Source organism: Colias eurytheme, chromosome 26 (genome assembly GCF_061535395.1).
Source record: "Colias eurytheme isolate Ceu_HAF_F1 chromosome 26, ilColEury1 Martin Lab GWU primary, whole genome shotgun sequence".
Lineage (NCBI taxonomy): Eukaryota > Metazoa > Arthropoda > Insecta > Lepidoptera > Pieridae > Colias > Colias eurytheme.
The window spans coordinates 3,498,901-3,517,091 of record NC_143005.1 but is presented as its reverse complement, the minus strand read 5'-3'; the positions used below and the strand labels follow the sequence as shown (position 1 = coordinate 3,517,091).

The 18,191-nt window shown below is 34.0% G+C and overlaps 1 protein-coding gene across 1 annotated transcript in view; it reads left to right on the top strand.

The window, feature by feature from the left end:
* The first annotated feature begins 881 nt into the window (after positions 1 to 881).
* LOC149897113 (uncharacterized) overlaps positions 882 to 18,191 on the top strand; it is a 35,663-nt gene continuing 18,353 nt past the window's right edge. Inside the window, exon 1 of the mRNA XM_090116608.1 lies at positions 882 to 2,479. Within this exon, the coding sequence (XP_089972734.1) occupies positions 1,043 to 2,479 (1,437 nt within the window). The 5' untranslated portion in view covers positions 882 to 1,042. The remainder of the gene's footprint in view (positions 2,480 to 18,191) is intronic.

Genomic DNA, 18,191 nt, shown 5'->3' with positions numbered 1-18,191 from the left:
AAACATTAAATGCTTCAAACTTTAAACTTTATTAGACACGGTCAGAATTTTAGTATGATTATATAAATTTGTTGTTGTTTACAGTTGAATAAATATATACCTACCTACATAGATACCTACCTACTTTTACAAATAAATAGGTTACCTACTTACTTGCATTGATTGATTGCAATGCAAGATCTACCAATACCTACGCTACAGGTTTTGCCATACCTACTTCTTAATTTCTAACTATCTATCACCTTATAAACATTCTAAAACCTAAATGCTCAAAAAATATATGATATGATAATAATTTGTGTTTTTATAAACAAACTTGTTCAATATGAAATATTGTATATATATTTTATACCTAGGGTATAAATTTTATACAGAACATACTTCTTACCTTTGTTGAAATGTTATGAATTACATAATAATAGCAATTGTTTTATTACCTATTTATGCAAACAGTAGTATTTAATATTATTACATAAAACATTTTATGCGACGATGCAAAAATTGTGTATATTCACACAAAACACTTCCGACCATTCACTACAATGTTTTTTATATAATTCATTTTAGTATAAGTTTAAATAGGTACGTGTTAAACTGTTTATAATTATCAATTATGTAATCTGTTAAATTAGGAACGTATATGCAGTACATTATTTTTTAAATTAATTGCTTTGACCTAGAATTGAATCGTATTGGGTATGAATTTTATTACATAAATAAGTAAAAGAATATCTAAGTACATACTACATATGCTGTTTCAAGCATGTGTTGTAAACATTAAACACTGGAACTAAAGGAAAAATGTAACGTTCAACTTTCTAAAGCAATTTTATCACTCATCTCCTATAACAATATTCATTGATGACTCTCTCTTTGCAGGTACAAATAAACAACAAGAAATACAGGCCAGCCGTGCGGATTATAGACCCACATTCGCACCGGAACTATTATGCCTTATACATCGAGTATCTAATCCGACGCACCTGACTCGAATAAACAGCGGAACCCGTTACTAATTATGCCGGTTCATTAAACAATCACGATGGAGGAGGTTACATCCCGGCCGAGCGTCGAATACATCCCCCCTCTGCCGCCAAAAGCGATGCAGAGGCCCGGCTCGACTACTTTTACACAAATTACCAACGACGATGCTAAGCTCAGAGTGAACGGATTCACTGATAGCCGTGCCGACATGGACTCTCTAAGTTCGATGCACTCGCTTGTCCTTAATTCTAAGGCTCCATCTGCAACGGTATTCGTTGCGGCGACCCAGTCAAACGGACCCGCGAGCACGCCTAGCTCAGACGCACTCGCTGCAAACGGCCCGCACGTTGTCACCATCAGAATCAACACCGATGCTGACAAACCCAAAGCGCCCAAGATATCGAGCGTACACCTGAAGAGTGATGTCGACTTCGACACATTCAAGATCAACGATACCAACAAGAAAAACAACAGCCTAGTCCTGCTCAACGTAGAGGAAAATCGACCAAAAATACTAGAGACCGAAGATCTAAGCAAGGTTGACAAAGCACCGTACATTAACTGTAATCCGTACGTGAATCCGATGACCAACATGATAATGTCTAGCGGCCAGTGCTCGCCGAGCGACACGTTGGATTCGGGCACATGCAGTGACCTTGACGGCACGCCGCCGCCGCTACCAAAAAAGAAGTCGTTCAAATCGAGCTCTTCCAAGAAATCGGTATCCGTCACAGTCATTAGCTCCACAAGAAATCAGGGTGAATTAGATTTTGAAGATAACGACTCGAACATATCGTGTGACTCGCTTAACAGCAGCGAGCTGAATGGGAGCGTGCATGCCGAGGAAAGTCACATCGAAGAGGCGAGCAAAAAGAAACAATCGCCCGAGCCTTCCATGCAAACGTTCGCTAAAGTGAACAATAAAGACAGCTTTCTACCGCAAGGTTTGTTGCAAGACATTAGAGACCGCTCGGCGAAACTCGCAACAGTCGACATTGAAAGTGATCAAGAGCGTCAAAGGGACGCTAGCCAGAATATTGATGAGGATGCTAATGTTCCGAAAGAAAGTGCACAGCTGACGTCGTTCCTATTGGTTTCGCAGTTTAATAACGAGCTAAAGAAAAACGGCGCCGACTCGTCCGCAACGAACCAAAACAAAGCGCCGCTTATTAGCGAGACTACGTATGAAGAAAGGAAAAAAATAGACAAAATGAAAGAGGAACAAATTTGTTACAGCAGCCATTATTTCGATACGGACAAGTTTTACGATTTTCACCTTAATGAAAAACAGTTCGATGACGTGTCTGTGAATAGTGTTAGTGTTAAAAGTGAGTGTCCTGAAGTGTCGGACATGGAATATTTTGCTGGTATAAAGGACTTTAAAAATGAGGAAACGCCTTCCACCATAAAGAGTTCGAAAGGAACTATCCGGGGTGTGAAAAACCGGGTGCGAGCTGGAATTGCCACCTTCCTTCAAATGCAGACCACCACTAAGGTAAGAATACACGTAAGCAATTATTTTTATCATAAGTAGCAAATTCAGGTAAACCTAAATTTAGAATAACCGGCAACGCAAAAATAGCTACTACATTACCTTACAAATAACGAGACTCATTTGTATTATGTACTTAGATCGTTGTGACAATAAGCTAAACAATAATAAACATAAACACACGTACAACGCAAAAATGATTTTCTATGTCACTCGTTCAACATGTTATTTTAGAGGTCAAGCAGACTTGGAAAGTAAGCACGTACAATAATTTAATGGCACTTTACGACGTGTTTCTTATATCCTTGGGCCTATTTTTAAAAGCAATTTGGATGAATGCATACGCGTGAAAGTTATTATTGCGTCCTTGCTTTGTTCGGTATCGTGAAAATGTTCTCAGACAGACGGCACAGTTCAAAGCATAAACTTAATATTGTTATAAAGATCTCTATACGTATCGTAAATGAATATATGAAATATTAATATAAGGACGCAAGTCATTTTGATAAAAAATATACATAATAAAGGTTTAGGTTGAGAGAATATTACAGATAACTGTATAGTCAGCACCTACATCACACATTAGGATGAATTTACATTGTTCAAATCAGTTAAGTTTCCAATTATTTTCCAAATTGTCCTCATAGCTGCATTTATCAAACAATTTCGTTCATAATCTAAACAAAACATTCCAATATAGTATAAGAACCATGAACCTACACATCTTGGCCTTAACCTCAGATATGCAGCTCGAATCTAAACCACATAATTATCCTCTAAACAACGATCAAATTATATGCCTTGATACCTCAACAGAATAGACGATACAGCAGATTATTAGATAGTACCTAATAGCTCCTCCGGCCTAGTTGAATCGGGGTAAAGGAATGTAACCTAATTCACTAAGAAATAAAGAAACTTTGGTGATGGAATGTGCATAATTGATTGAGTAATTTACTACATTACATTTTTTTAACGTATCACTACATAGTATTCAACGAAGTCGCTTATTGCAAAGTATTTTGATTCGGTTTATTTTAATAGATAGTGATTCTAGGGGAAAGTTTTATGAGTATATAATTTGTAAGGTTTTAGACGAAGCGGGCAAAGCCCCGGGCGTAAAACTAGTAACGTATAAAATAAAATAAAAACATGTTCTCAGTTCTCATGAGAAAAGATCTGACAAGCAGAGAATAATAATATTTCGTTTAACTCATGAAGTATCTCCCTTCCAGAATTTTTTATCACTCGTAACATTTCTAATAATACCTTTACAAAACAACCAATAAAACAACGCAGCTTTCTCAGCTTGACACAATTCTACAAAGGCACCGACCTAATCGTTAACTAACACATGTGATTAAAAATTTTCTAATAATTTTCCGCTTTTCCAAGAGCTTATTACACCGGTTTCCTGATCCCACGAGATACCGGAAGACTGCTTTCGATAGAGGAAAATACTGGATCAATTCATTCACTTTTCCCTATTGTTATGCAAATTGCGTCACTGAAGAAAGTATGAGATAACTGTGTTTGGTAATTATTAAAATTATCTAGTGTACTGTGAACCTAAATCAAATGTAATGCCTCACTTTTAACATTCTGAAAAACGAAGGAGGTAATTCTTAAATAAGTTTTTCTTTTTAATGAAAATATTCAATTGAAAAACGAATATGAATGTTTCACTTATAAAACATAAAAAATATATTTTGTGATTTAAGGTTAATTATTAAATTTTAATTAAGAATAGATTGAATTAATAATATTGATACCTACCCTTACAAATGATTCATTAAAAACAAATAAACTCAATAAAAAATCATCAACTTAGGTAATGGAAAAATACATAAAAATAAACAAAGAAACAAATCTTTAACATACCTCGTTAAACGAGTTCGCATATGTATGGCATTATCATAGGAATTTATGATATGTATAAATTTGGTCGAGGAATGAGGGAACTTATATTTATGACTTACTTATCTGTGATTAAAAATAAAGATTTCCAACAATTTCCTTTAGAATAATTATAAATAATAAATTCTTTATAATATTGTACATATAGATCTTGTGTGATGTATATTGTTTTTCTGATGTTTTATATGTTTTATGAAATAGTTCAGAAAATCTACCTTATACAATATTCGGCTCATAATGTTTAACTTGTATCTTAACTTTAATATTAGGTGTAAGCGTAATCTTGCCTGAACAAATGTGATGATGACGATCTTACTGCTACTATTTTTTTACACACTACATATTTTGATGTAATTTTATTTCAGACTACCTCACAAATATTCAAGTTTATAACATAGGTACTAGTAGTACGCACGCAGTTCGACTTGCTATGTCTAAAACTTAACAAAGTATGTACTTATTTATCTATCTAAAAAAAATATCACATCACATTACGTTACGAAGTTATAAAGGTCTGCATACTTAAAGTGACAGACAGCGGGAAGCGACTTTGTTTTATAAGGAGTAGGTTAGATTCCTTGATAGAATTATCATGAATAATATCAATTATTTAAGGACCTCTGATAACTTTATTTTAGATTCACTAAATACCCATTATGTATTGAGTAACTAATATACTGAGAACTAGTTCTTAAAAGATGACGGCATTCTGATGTCATGACCCCTGACGAACGTATGGATTTCATAATACGCATTTGTTATAATGATGTTATTAAATTTATACACACCTATGTATACCTAAAAGAAATACTCGTATTTTATACAGTTTATGTTTTGTAAGATATGATAAATTCAAGAACATCATCCATGATATTTGCGCGGTATGACTTTTCGCATTTTAAATAATATAGTTGTATCTTCCTGCATGCTATTTATTTTATTAAAATAATAATCTAGCGCAAAATATCCATCTACTAATTGGTAAAAGTGTGGGTAAAAGTAATTATATTTTTTTATTCAATATTGAACGAAAAATCACTTTCCTTATTATACGGAAAATCATTACCCCTTAATTAAATACATTTTAAATACTTAATGAAATATGTAAAGGTATGTTTTTTCTACATTAATTTTAAAGGGTTATATTAAAAATAAAATTGCAATATAAATAGCTATAAAATTAATATAAATTCAATAAGTATTGTCTTCCGTACACGATGTATTTCGATTAGCCTTCGTGTGCATGTGTGCGTTTGCGTTCACTTCTGTTATCTGTATCGGATATTGGTCAAGCGTGTTTTGGTTTGATATTAATAATAAATTTATATTTTATTTATTTATCATTTATTTAAATATACCACACCGAGTAATATTTATAATTATACAAAGGTACATCATATGGTAGGTACATAAGGCGTTTTATGTGTGTGTTGACACAGAGAATAGCTTGAATTAGTCAACTAGACATTTATTATTATTATTAATACATATATGAAAAAAATACAACAACAAAAACAAACAACATATATATTTATTCCTTCTGAATATAATAATGAATATTAAAGTATGGATAGATAGGTACAAAGACATTTTAAAATTGTTAGCGTTAAAAAAAATCAATCTCTCTTTAAACTATAGCGGTAGTCTGTAAAATATTCAGTAATCTGTGCGATAGAGTAAAAAGGTGGTAAAAAGTAACAAAATAAAATATGTAATATACCTATAGGTAGGTATATAGTTCAATCGAGAATCGTTAAAAATAGAAAGAATACATCCAACTATCTATTTCAATCACTAGGCATATCATGTTACTGTGAAGACATTTAATTCTACCACTAATAATTAGAATGCGAACAATAATTTTCCCCGTCACATTCCGAACCCGTGACCTTAGGGTCGTTAGGGTTAGTTAGAAAGCATTTCTCTTCATAGTTTATTGAGACAAATGGTTCAAGAATGACACTTAAGAAAGTTTAATTTTCATCATCATTGTTCTAGAACTATAAGAAAACTCAATGGATATTTTAATTTAGATTGTTTGTCTTAATCAAAAAAATAAAAAATAAGAACGTTTTTGAACATGTTACAAATCTGGCAGAAATCGCTACTGTAGCGATAAGGGGGATTATTCTGCGCCCCGCGGTTTCACCCGCGTGGCTCCGCTCCTGTTGGTCTTAGCGTGATGATATTATTAGCCTATAGCCTTCCTCGATAAATGGGCTATCTAAGGTAGTTCCTGAGATTAGCGCGTTCAAAAAAACAAACAAACTCTTCAGCTTTACAATATTATAGTATAGATTTCGAAATATGCTAATTTCATTAATTACGTTTGATTGATTAAATATGCTAACAATTAATCATACACAACTAGACATCGATTAATTTAAGCAATCAATTTCAATGTTTTAGCAGGATTTGTTAAAAAGCTAATGCTCCTTGTATAGGTTCGAACTACGAAAGGATTTCTGTAAATTCGCCTCTTAAAACTTATTATTTTTGACAAAAACCTAAACCGTCTTCAAATTATAAGAATTACATCTAAATAGGACCACACGGGAATCACCAGTTTTCAAGTAAATGATCAACATCTTTTCACCTAGTCGAAACTACTAAGGAACAAACTTATAAAAATTATAGTCAAATTGACTCCTCCTTTTTTTGAAGTTGGTTGATAAGAAGTAAATTTGTTAATTATTTCGACAGAAATTAAGACAGCCATACAGACAAAAAAAGTAAAGGTGTTATTTTCGTTCACGCGAACATCGTCGCGGGCAGAAACTTATATATACCTCACAACCAACACATAGGTATATCTGAAGTTCCCATACCGTAACCACAAGGAAGAGACATCGGATTTCTTCGATCATTGTTCACTTGTTTCATAGTTTATACAATCTGTCTTGCTTTCACCGCCATCATAATTTTCCCTGATTGGCGCGATTTTCAACGAGCGAACTAATATGCCGTTACAAAATTTATAATCTCTTATAAGTAGCCGGATGAAACTTTTTTAATGTTTTCTTTAAAAAGAAAATGGCTAATCTTTCTACATTATTTCATGCTTGAAAAGTGTCGTTAGGTGATAAAATATGAAGCTATTGCAATAGCAAATAATTGATTATTACATAGGCAGCTATCGAAAGCAGTAGATATGTATTAAAATTACAAATATATCTTAAAACATCGAAGACCAGAAATTGGAATACCTACGTCCTATGTATTAGGTACAATAGGTAATATACAGTATTGCAATTTACAGTGATAATTTCTGTTTCTCTAATCCACACAAGCCACACAATCGTGCTATATTCGGTTCAGCAGTTTCAGGCGTTCCCATGACCATAAAACACAGATTGAGCTAACGGTAGACGGTTGCCATGGTTACCAAATTGCTTAGATGCATCTATACCCGCAAAGATTACAATTGACTTCTGGTAGAAGTTCAATTGTTGGAAATTGGTTTTGTTATAAACTGTAATGTGTACTGAGATTGCCTATAGAAAACTGTTATTATTTTGTAGTTTTGTTGGTAATTGTTTTAGAATAGCAAAAAGATTAATAATATTATGAAGAGGGACGTTTTCAACTCAATATCGATGTCCGGCTTATACTGCCCCTAGTACAATATTAGAGATAGGTATAGGTACATATTATATCAAACAATTTCACATAGTTAGGTACCTATTCCATCATGGAAATATACATTTTCTTTCTGTTTTAATGAACTACGCAAGTTAAAGACGAGTTGCAAACTGTATTATTACTTAGATATCAAATATTTAAATCTATTTGTACCTAATTGAGAAGTTATCTAGCACAATAGAAAAAGTGAAAAGATGAATGAGACTGTTTTAGCGCAAATTGAGTAATTTAATAAAAATATTTAATTCGTACTTCCGTGTACATAACTCACCATATGTATCATTTACATATTAACTATGCAATAGGTACTTATCGTGATCTCATAAAGAGTTTTATTATAATAAGGAATTGTATGTAATGTTTAATTTAATTCAAACGGTTATGTAAGCTTTTTAACACAATACTTTGAATAATGATGTTGTTTCTTTTTGAATGATGCAGTTAGTAATATGAAAATATAGATTTTTATCGTAAACTTACATACCCTAAGTATTAAAGTAATTGTGAATTCGCTTGTTTTCTTCAGCGTGTCTTGAGCAGGTATTACCAAACTATTTAGAAAGGTCTTCTCCCAAATATTCGACACAACTAAAGAATTAGTTTCAATAGATACATGTAGTATCTAAATTTTAGCTTTTTTAATTAGCTATACCTAACTATATTAGTCGTACTAAGAATACGGTTCGTTTCTTAGCACAAAGATAGGCGATACGTTTTATTTGCGATTTTCTGGGTACGACGCTGATAAATGTAGTAAAGAAAAATCACAACACATCGAAAACTGATTAACTACTTGAATGTACAGACAATCAATCATGCATCGACCGATCGGCCACAAGGGGTCACCTTTTTTATGTTATTCAATACATTTTACTATTATTCTTATATTCCGGCTTGTAACAAGTCTTCTATTGTTGAGTAATTGGCCATACTAAAATACCTTTGTTTTGTCAAATCAATAGACAATAAACGAAAATAAATAAGAACGACCGCAGCCCAAAACCCAGTAATATCGGAACAAAAGAACTTTAACAATAGAGTTAATTATTTATTTTTCTTCAAGTCTTTAACAGACAATTATTACATAAAGATAATGGTTTTCAACGGGCAATATAATAGTTATGTTACGTAATTCTGTAGGTACTTTATTGTGGAAATAGAAGTTATGATTGGCATGCGGAAGGCATGCCTTTACTTTATTCTTCTCGTAGTTCGAGATGAGTGCTTGTTGAACAAATATAAAACTACATAATATATACTTATCCGCCATCTTGCTTTGGTCAATAGCTGCTTATGTGTTATTCGAGTATTATACTACCAATGGATATAATAATCTTTCAGAAACAATGCCATCGTCTGTTTGAACAAACACCTAAATTTATATAGGGATAGGGATAGGGATAGCAGAAGAGAACAATAATTTTACTCAACTTATCTCTAGGGAAGGTATCTTCGAATAGGTTTTGAGTGGAAAATTCATTAAACGGATGTCATTATGCTAATATGTAGAAACAAAAAAGCTACAAAGGGATATAGAATGAAAGGATCTTCTTTTTTTGGAACGTAGAAATCGTAAACAGTAGATATGTTTCATGGGGATACATGCAGTGGCGTGCCTAGGGTGTAAGGACTGGGCAAGCCCAAAGTTTTCAAAGTTTTTGCTGGGTACCCTTTTCTTGAATTAGAAACCTTCCTAAGGTATACTGTGTAATTAGTAATTAAGAAGATTTGCTTCTAAATTTTCACGCGCGCCCGCTAACAGTTGAGTCAAACGTTTATCATTAAAATCGATATATTATATTAAACTGTATGACATTATTAATAAAATTGTACAGATCATTTATATTCTAATAATTCAAAACGGCGATCTTCTGAAGGAAAGATTTTATAACATCGGAATAGAAAGTAGGTGATTGTTTTAGAATTCAATTACCTAACAACTGGCAATTATTGATAATTCAATCAGGCGTTCTTGGCCTTGTGTATTTCAATACGTACCTATGAATTCGATTTAACGATGAGAAAGCACGCTCCGTGGAAGAACTACCTTATAGGTACCTACTAGCAGAAATCGTAACTACCAAGTACCGAATGTGCAAGTTTCAACAGCTGGGGCTTCTAAGCAATTCTTATTCATGAAATCGATTAATTCGTAAACATATTTTAATTAAAATTTCGTATGTGACATATATTAGCTGTTTGGGTAATGCACAAATCGGGAGTTGGTTTTTATGAAGAAATTAATTGATGTTTTTCAGTAAAGTTTAATGATTTTACCTTTCCCCCGCTGAGCACAAAGCAAACCATAACAATTTACAACACAATCTGCTGTCGCGACACTCATTTTATCACAAAATTCGAAAAACTTAACCTAAATTACACCGATATAATCACCCGCTCAAACAAACTATACCTAATAACAATAATATTCACGACGTTCGTTCGCGCAATCGTAACTATCTTCACACTGTTAAAGCCGGGCATTATTTTCCATACTGATTGCTATAGAATTCTATAGTTATGTATGTAGCTACTTAGACGAAATTTCATACGTTAGAAGAGATGAGCGCAAAGCCCGGTAAAAGCCCACGCGAGCAAGCGAGACAACTACATGTTATAATCCATCCAATTTAGATTGTAACGTCAAAATAAAAGACGACCTTATTACGATAGTAAGAAGGATGAAATTAAAAAGTTTACTCGAATTCGTCATTGTTTTATGCTAGGCGTATTATATATTATATTGTAGGTGAGTTTTCATTGAATTTCGGAGCAAATTATGAATTGCTCATTGCGCGCGAATATTCAAACGTGAATTTGGTTATTTTCCTGTCTCGTAGCGAATTTCTAAGGCAAGCCGGGCTTTTCGGCTTGTATGAACGTACCGCCACTGGATTAGAGGTCCGCGCCACGCCGGCGTGCCGCCGCCGAGAGACCCCGGCGCGCCGCCGCCGCCGCCGGGTCACAGAAAAATTGGCGCCGAGTTCAAATTTTGCGCGCGAACCATGTGTCACGCACGCGTTGTTGTCTACAACACGGCATCGTCGCATCGATATAGTAGACAATGTCTACTATATCGATGTACTATATCGATATATCGATTATCCCACCTCAAAGGAAAGCCTCAATGAGAGTCGAAACAAACTTGTGTCTGAAGTCGAGTCTTCTTTCCAAGAAGTCTCGGATTGGGGCGAACTTAATCTTGTCGAGTTCAATCCCCTAAAGACACAGGTTTGCTCGTTCACCGCTAAAAAGACCCCATTTGTCGTAGAACATCGGTTTAAAAGTACTCCCCTTAGTATATCGGAATCCTCGGAGTTGAAATCTCGAGTGACGTACAATTCCGCAGTCATTTGGAAGCGAAGGCTAAATTAGCCTCGAAAAAACTTGGTGTGCTCAGTAGATCGAGACAGTACTTCAAGCCGGCCCACCGACTTCAGCTGTACAAGGCTCAGGTGCGACCGCATATGGAGTACTGTTCTCATCTCTGGGCTGGAGCCCCACAGTATCAACTCCTTCCTCTTGACTGCATCCAACGTCGAGCAGCTCGAATTGTCGATGACCGTATAGGCTCGATCCACTGTCAGTGCGAAGAGACATTGCGTCTCTCTGTATACTGTACAGAATCTACTATGGGGAGTGCTCTGAGGAATTGTTCCACCTTTTACCAGCCGCATAGTTCCACCACTGGACCACGCGACGTAAAAACCAGTTCCATCCGCACCATCTGGATGGTTGGCGCTCCACCACTGTCCGCTTCACCCGCAACTTCCTTCCGCGTACGGTGAAACTATGGAACGATTTGCCACTTGCGGTGTTCCCGAACGACTACGACATTGGGGCCTTCAAGAAAAGAGCTTGTTTGTCCATAAAAGGCCGGCAAAGCACCTGTAACACTAGAAGTGTTACAGGTGTTTATGGGCGGTGGTGACCACTTAACATCAGGTGGCCCACCTGCTCCTTTGCTTGCTCTGACATAACATTGCCAATAAAATTATTGGCAATGTTTATAATTATCATGTTCATGACTAAATAGTTAAGCTACTTAATTTTAATAAAAATATTTTTTTTATTAAACTTAAAGAGAGATTTTTCTACTGCCCGTCCACCCCCTAATAACTTTAAAAATAACTTGTCCACGCCGGCGACGCCGCGCCGCGCCGGGTGCCGCACCCGGCGCGCCGCCGCTGGGCTTTTGGACTGCGGCGCGGACCTCTACACTGGATACATGCAGTGGAAGGCAACAATAAAACGAAAAGCTGTTATTCGACCACCCGCTTCTACTAGTAAAATTACTCCTTACCTTTTCTCTAAAGTAATTGTTTATCGTACTAAACAGTTATGATACAAAACAATTATCAATGATTGAACCTATAATTTCCTAGTGGGCAGCCTGTGGGTCGTCCAAGGCAGACCGCGTTATCATAACGGTCATATTTTATATCACGGTTATGCTTTGATCTTGATAGTTAATAATGTTAATAATACTTGTCGCTTGTTGCATTTTAACGATGACGTAATTGGATAAACATGCTTGTTTATCTTTTGAATAACTGTAAATTATTGGGTTCTCGTTTTGCTATTATTTACATAGTTGTTTAATTTTTGGATTGGGTTTTGGATATGGGATTGGGATTGGCGAAAAGTATTATCTTTTTTAAAAGCACTGGCTGTTTCTTATTTGATTTATTGTAAAAGAACCACCTCGCCCTTTCATAGAATATGCGCGGCTTCATTTCTAATTGGAAGGTACCAAAATATAAGCGAATATAAATGAAGGAACAATTGATTTAATAAATTCAGTAAATATGTAGAATGTATTGATTACATTCATGATACAATGAATTGCCTTCTATTTTATTCACCTTATAAGTTGGTTGAACTATAAATAATATAATAGCAAATAGCAATAAATAACTTAGACAGAAATATGTATAAATAAATATAAAAATGAATCGCAAAATGTGTTGGTAAGCGCATAACTCGCGAACGGCTGAACCGATTTCGATAATTCTTTTATTATTATATTCCTTGAAGTACGAGGATGGTTTTTATGTAGAGAAAACGTAAATATGTACCACGGGCGAAGCCGGGGCGGACCGCTAGTAAATAAATAAATATGTAGGTAGGTATAACATATTCCAGCGCGGGCCCGTCTCATCAGTCATCAATACTGGAATTTCAGAACGTTTGCATAATTGAAAGTAACAATTGTTTAACAATACTGGTCATGATAATCACGTCGTATTTTATACGCAAGTCATTGGTATCTCAGCCTGAATATATTTTTATATGATAATTCCTTCACATAAATACTTAGGGTTGCTTACTTTAGAAAAACCTGTTATGGCGACAGACGATGTTCCTACACGATTTTCTGTTGTAATAAATAATACCTCATAAAGTTAATCAATTAAATAACCATATATAGATACCTACTTAAATAAATAGGTACATAATACCCACATTGAAATCGCATTATGAAATTGAAATTATCACGTTCACAGCTCTGCTTGAAAAAGTAGGAACCTTATTGTTATTTTTTTTGTTTTAAAAAATATGTATAGCAACTATGAAGGCAACCCTACTTCTACCTATAAATAATAAATAAATTTTAATAAATGAACAATAAAAAGTATGTGGTTGGCAACCCTATAAGTGACAGCTAAGTCGGCATCTATCTTTATTTATTGAACGTCTTTGTAAACCTTGTTTATGGTAGAATGCTTCGACAATCGCTTGAATATTATATAAAAAAAGTTGAATAAATTATAATTATTATTGAATATTTATTAAGATACAAATCGCTAGATTTATATTGTGTTTCATTTAGTTATGTACAGGTTGCTACAACTAGGGTTTCTAACATTGAAAGGTTTTTCAAAGTCGATACACTTTATCATTTATTTATTTAATTTTAAGGTTCACCAAGATGTGAATCACATCTACAATAACATATTATTACAATTATTAAGTAGCAAGGCACACCTTTATGAGGCAAACACAACATGCGTAAGATTACAGAATTGAAAAAAAAAATTATCGATTGGTACTTTATTCTTATACCATAAGGCATAAAGTATAAACCTAATCATATAAAACCTGTTTACTCACGAATTTAGCCAAACATATCCACTACCTCATAGAGAGTAAAAGTATAATTCCTCACCAAATGTGTAACAATCAACAACAACTAGATTGTCTGTATGTACGTCCTTCCCACGCTTTCAAGTTAGTGTATGCGTAATTAATGCCTATCTTTCTGTATAACATCAATAATTCATAGGTACATTCCGTTTTAATTCCTTCAATGTTTACTTCTTGTTTGACAAATAAAGAATTGGAGTTCAATGAACTCTTTTTAATCTGTGGTATAATTGTTTACGAGTTCCAAATCCTAATAGGATAAATCGCGAAGTCTAAACAAGTCCAGTTAATGGCAAGTTATCATGTCTAAAATGTCCGATGAGATTTTCTGGATTTTGATAAAAAGACTGGCGTCTTTATGGCTACTTTTATGGCTAAAAGTAAGGTTTCTCCCGTATCATTAAAACCCTTATTATGAATGGCTATCTCAGGAATGTAAGAAAACAATCGTCAAGTCACGAGAAAACAGAAAAAAAACACTGGATTCTATGTACACATTTTATTCTCACTTTAATAAAGAATTACGTTCCTACTTCCTACGGATCCTACCAATGCTATTTATGTGACCAATCAGTTCAATATTTTAAATTGTATAAACTAATATTACATATAACACGTTGTTGATTTAATTCAAGTTAAACTATAAATAATGCAATAATTAATTTCAACAATATAATAATAAATAGTTTTCGCCTCACATAATGTATTACGCATGCTTTGATTTATTACTACGTTTACATATATAAATTGTTGACTAGGAACATAACATAAACATATAATATATTAAATGCAAGTAGAATTACAGCTGTTTATTTCTTCTATTACGATTGATAAACAAGAATAGCCGCCTTTCATTCAATATCTGCATGCATATTTACTTACAACAATTTTTTTCATTTAATTACTTAGATACTATCAACTATACATTTAACGTAGGTACAATTTCTACTACGTATATATACGTATATATATAATAATTAAAAAAAAAAATTCCTTGCAACAATTCATTTATTTCATTAAATAAAGATATTAAGTAAGAAATCGAAGTAGAAAGTAAGAACTTTAAACTACAAATTTAACGTTCAATTCCTGCTAACAACTAAATTAAAGTACCTATGTAATTCCTACTTAGGTACATATTAGTACAATTTCCTTTCTACAATTGATTTCTTTCATTTCAGTAAAATATCGTGCTCCAAACTACACATTTAACGAACAAATTCGTCAATTCCTACTAGCGACAACATTAAAGTATGTCAAACGTAAATCACCAAACAAAAATTCAGCACCTGCGGTATAAAACCTGAACCTAATTCCAACCTTAATTTTAATTGAAAATTACAGTTTTATACATTGGAATGTGAATTAAATAATTACAAAATTCAATTGCGCAATGTCATTACAACGCAAGTAATGCGTGTTACCTTCGGCTGTACGTTTTGTAACATTACCTCAGCAGTCCTTGTGATTGTCACTGATATTTTGGATTTGTCACACGGACTTTTAACCACAAGCTTAATCACTGTCTGAGAACGAAAAGCAATCGGTTGTGCGTTTTATCTATACTAATATTATAAAGCTGAAGAGTTTGTTTGAACGCGCTAATCTCGGGAACTACTGGTCCGATTTGAAAAATTCTTTCGGTGTTACATAGCCCATTTATCGAGGAAGGCTATATATCATCACGCTAAGACCAGCAAGAGTAGAGCACTGCGGGTAAAACCGCGTAGCACAGCTAGTCATAGAATAAAAAGTCCAAGGGAGTAACTGTGATGCGACGCGGTTTTAAAGCAGTATTAAGTCCAGCGTGGAAAAATGATACAAATATATAATACTCCTAGGTCATCTATCGCCATCACTTTTCCAAACTGGAATTAATACTGTTTTAAGACATGGTAATTGGTAACCCCCGGAATCTAGGTACCTAATCTTATGTTTATCAACACATTCGCGTTGATTTCTAGTGACATTAAATATTATATTAACAATTTTATTGCATGAATGTGTTAAAATAATAATGTTAAAACTTAAAAGCTACTTTAGTAACAAATAACAATATTTAATCGTGCCATTATTTTTATATATATGAGCCACTTAATGATAATAACTAATCCATAGCTATGTTAATTATTATCCTATTTAGATAAATCTTATTTTAAATTAGCTAATATTTAAAAATAAATCTAAAGAATGCGTTTCAACAAAAATGTCTTACTCATGTATTTTATGCGTCTGCCTCACCTTGACCTTTCAAAACTATATCCACGATTCATCACGAACTATGAACGGTGAGTGTTTTCGTGTCGCATTTAAAATAGTTTTGATAATCAACTTATAGGTAATCTGAATATGGGCACTTATCTGCTTTCTTAGGACCAGCTTTATTGTTTTACTAGCTTTCCACCCGCAGCTTCGCCCGCGCAGTCAAAGAAAAACCCGCATAGTTCCCGTTCCCGTGAGATTTCCGGGATAAAAAGTAGCCTATGTCCTTTCTCGGATATCAAAATATCTCTATACCAAATTTCATGCAAATTGGTTCAGTAGTTAAGGCGTGATTGAGTAACAGACAGACACACAGAGTTACTTTCGCATTTATAATATGTATTAGTATGGATTAATCGGTGTTATCTAGTGATAGAATTTGCAAGAATCTTCAATAGAAAAAGAAAGATATCAATATTAAAATGAGGATGTTTTGCTTGTTTATAATACATATTAAATTAAGTGACTGGATGAAAGTATCCTTACCGACTAGCGTATAGGCTTTGTTCTACGAACCTAAGGCCTCAGCTTACGCATAAGACAAACGCATGTGCTATATAACTAGTATTTAGTATAGCTTTTGATATTTAGTTTTTAAAGCATTCAAATGCTTTATAAATATCAATGTTTAATAATGAAAAATTCATAATACACCTATAGCTTTTGCCCGTGGTTTTGACCTCAGCCGCTAGTCCCACTTTACCGAGCTATAGTTAAATATAATAACTGGTATCCCAACAAGTTTCAATGGTACAGCGTCTCCAACATTTCTACAACTGTGAGACCGGTTTGCCGACCTTGTGAGGCCACTTGCTGGGGAAAGTGCTTACCCACTTATCGGCTTAAACATTCCTGGACGGTTTCTCTGGTCGAGTGTAATGCGAAAGTTCTGGTCTTTGGAACACGTATGGAAAGGACTCTTCGATTTGGTTGGTTAGTCAATAGGTTTGGTGTTCGGAGCTAGATGATCTAGTGGACTCTTTAATTTGGTCGGTTAGCGATATGAGAATTCAGAATAGGTAAAGCACTCTTCAATTTGGTCGGTTAGACCATATGAATCAAGGTTATAATGTTATCTTGGAGTACATACAATGCATAAGCTTAGAGATTAAGAAAATTACCAACCAATTCAATGGTCTATTGAATATTTTAATATTAAACAACAACTTTGAGGTTGGCATGTTTGTTATAAACTTAAAAACGGTTGCCCTGACCTATTTAGTACACAGGTAGTTTTGTAATTCTGGAAATGGTTTTATAATTATCTAAGCTCTCATGTCTATTAACTTGCAGCGAAAACAAAAAATCTGATGCCTATTATATTAGCCACTTAATGATAATAGGTAATGTATGTCACTGGATGTTGATATATTTGTCCCAAACATCCCAAATCTATTATCTATATCTATTAATATAATAAAGCTGAGGAGTTTGTTCGTTAGTTTGAACGCGCTAATCTCAGGAACTACTGGTCCGATTTGAAAAATTCTGTCGGTGTTAGATAGCCCATTTATCGAGGAAGGCTATAGGCTATAATATAATATATCATTACGCTAAGACCAACAGGAGCGGAGCCACGTATTTATTCATAATTTGCATATATATGTGTTTCTTATTATAGCGTTGCTTCATACTCCACTAACATCTAGTAAAGTGCAGAATAAAAGAACATTACAATATGATATATCTTTCTGTCGGTACAAAAAATACACCAAAAAATCTATAGTCAAATCAATGTTCCACATAA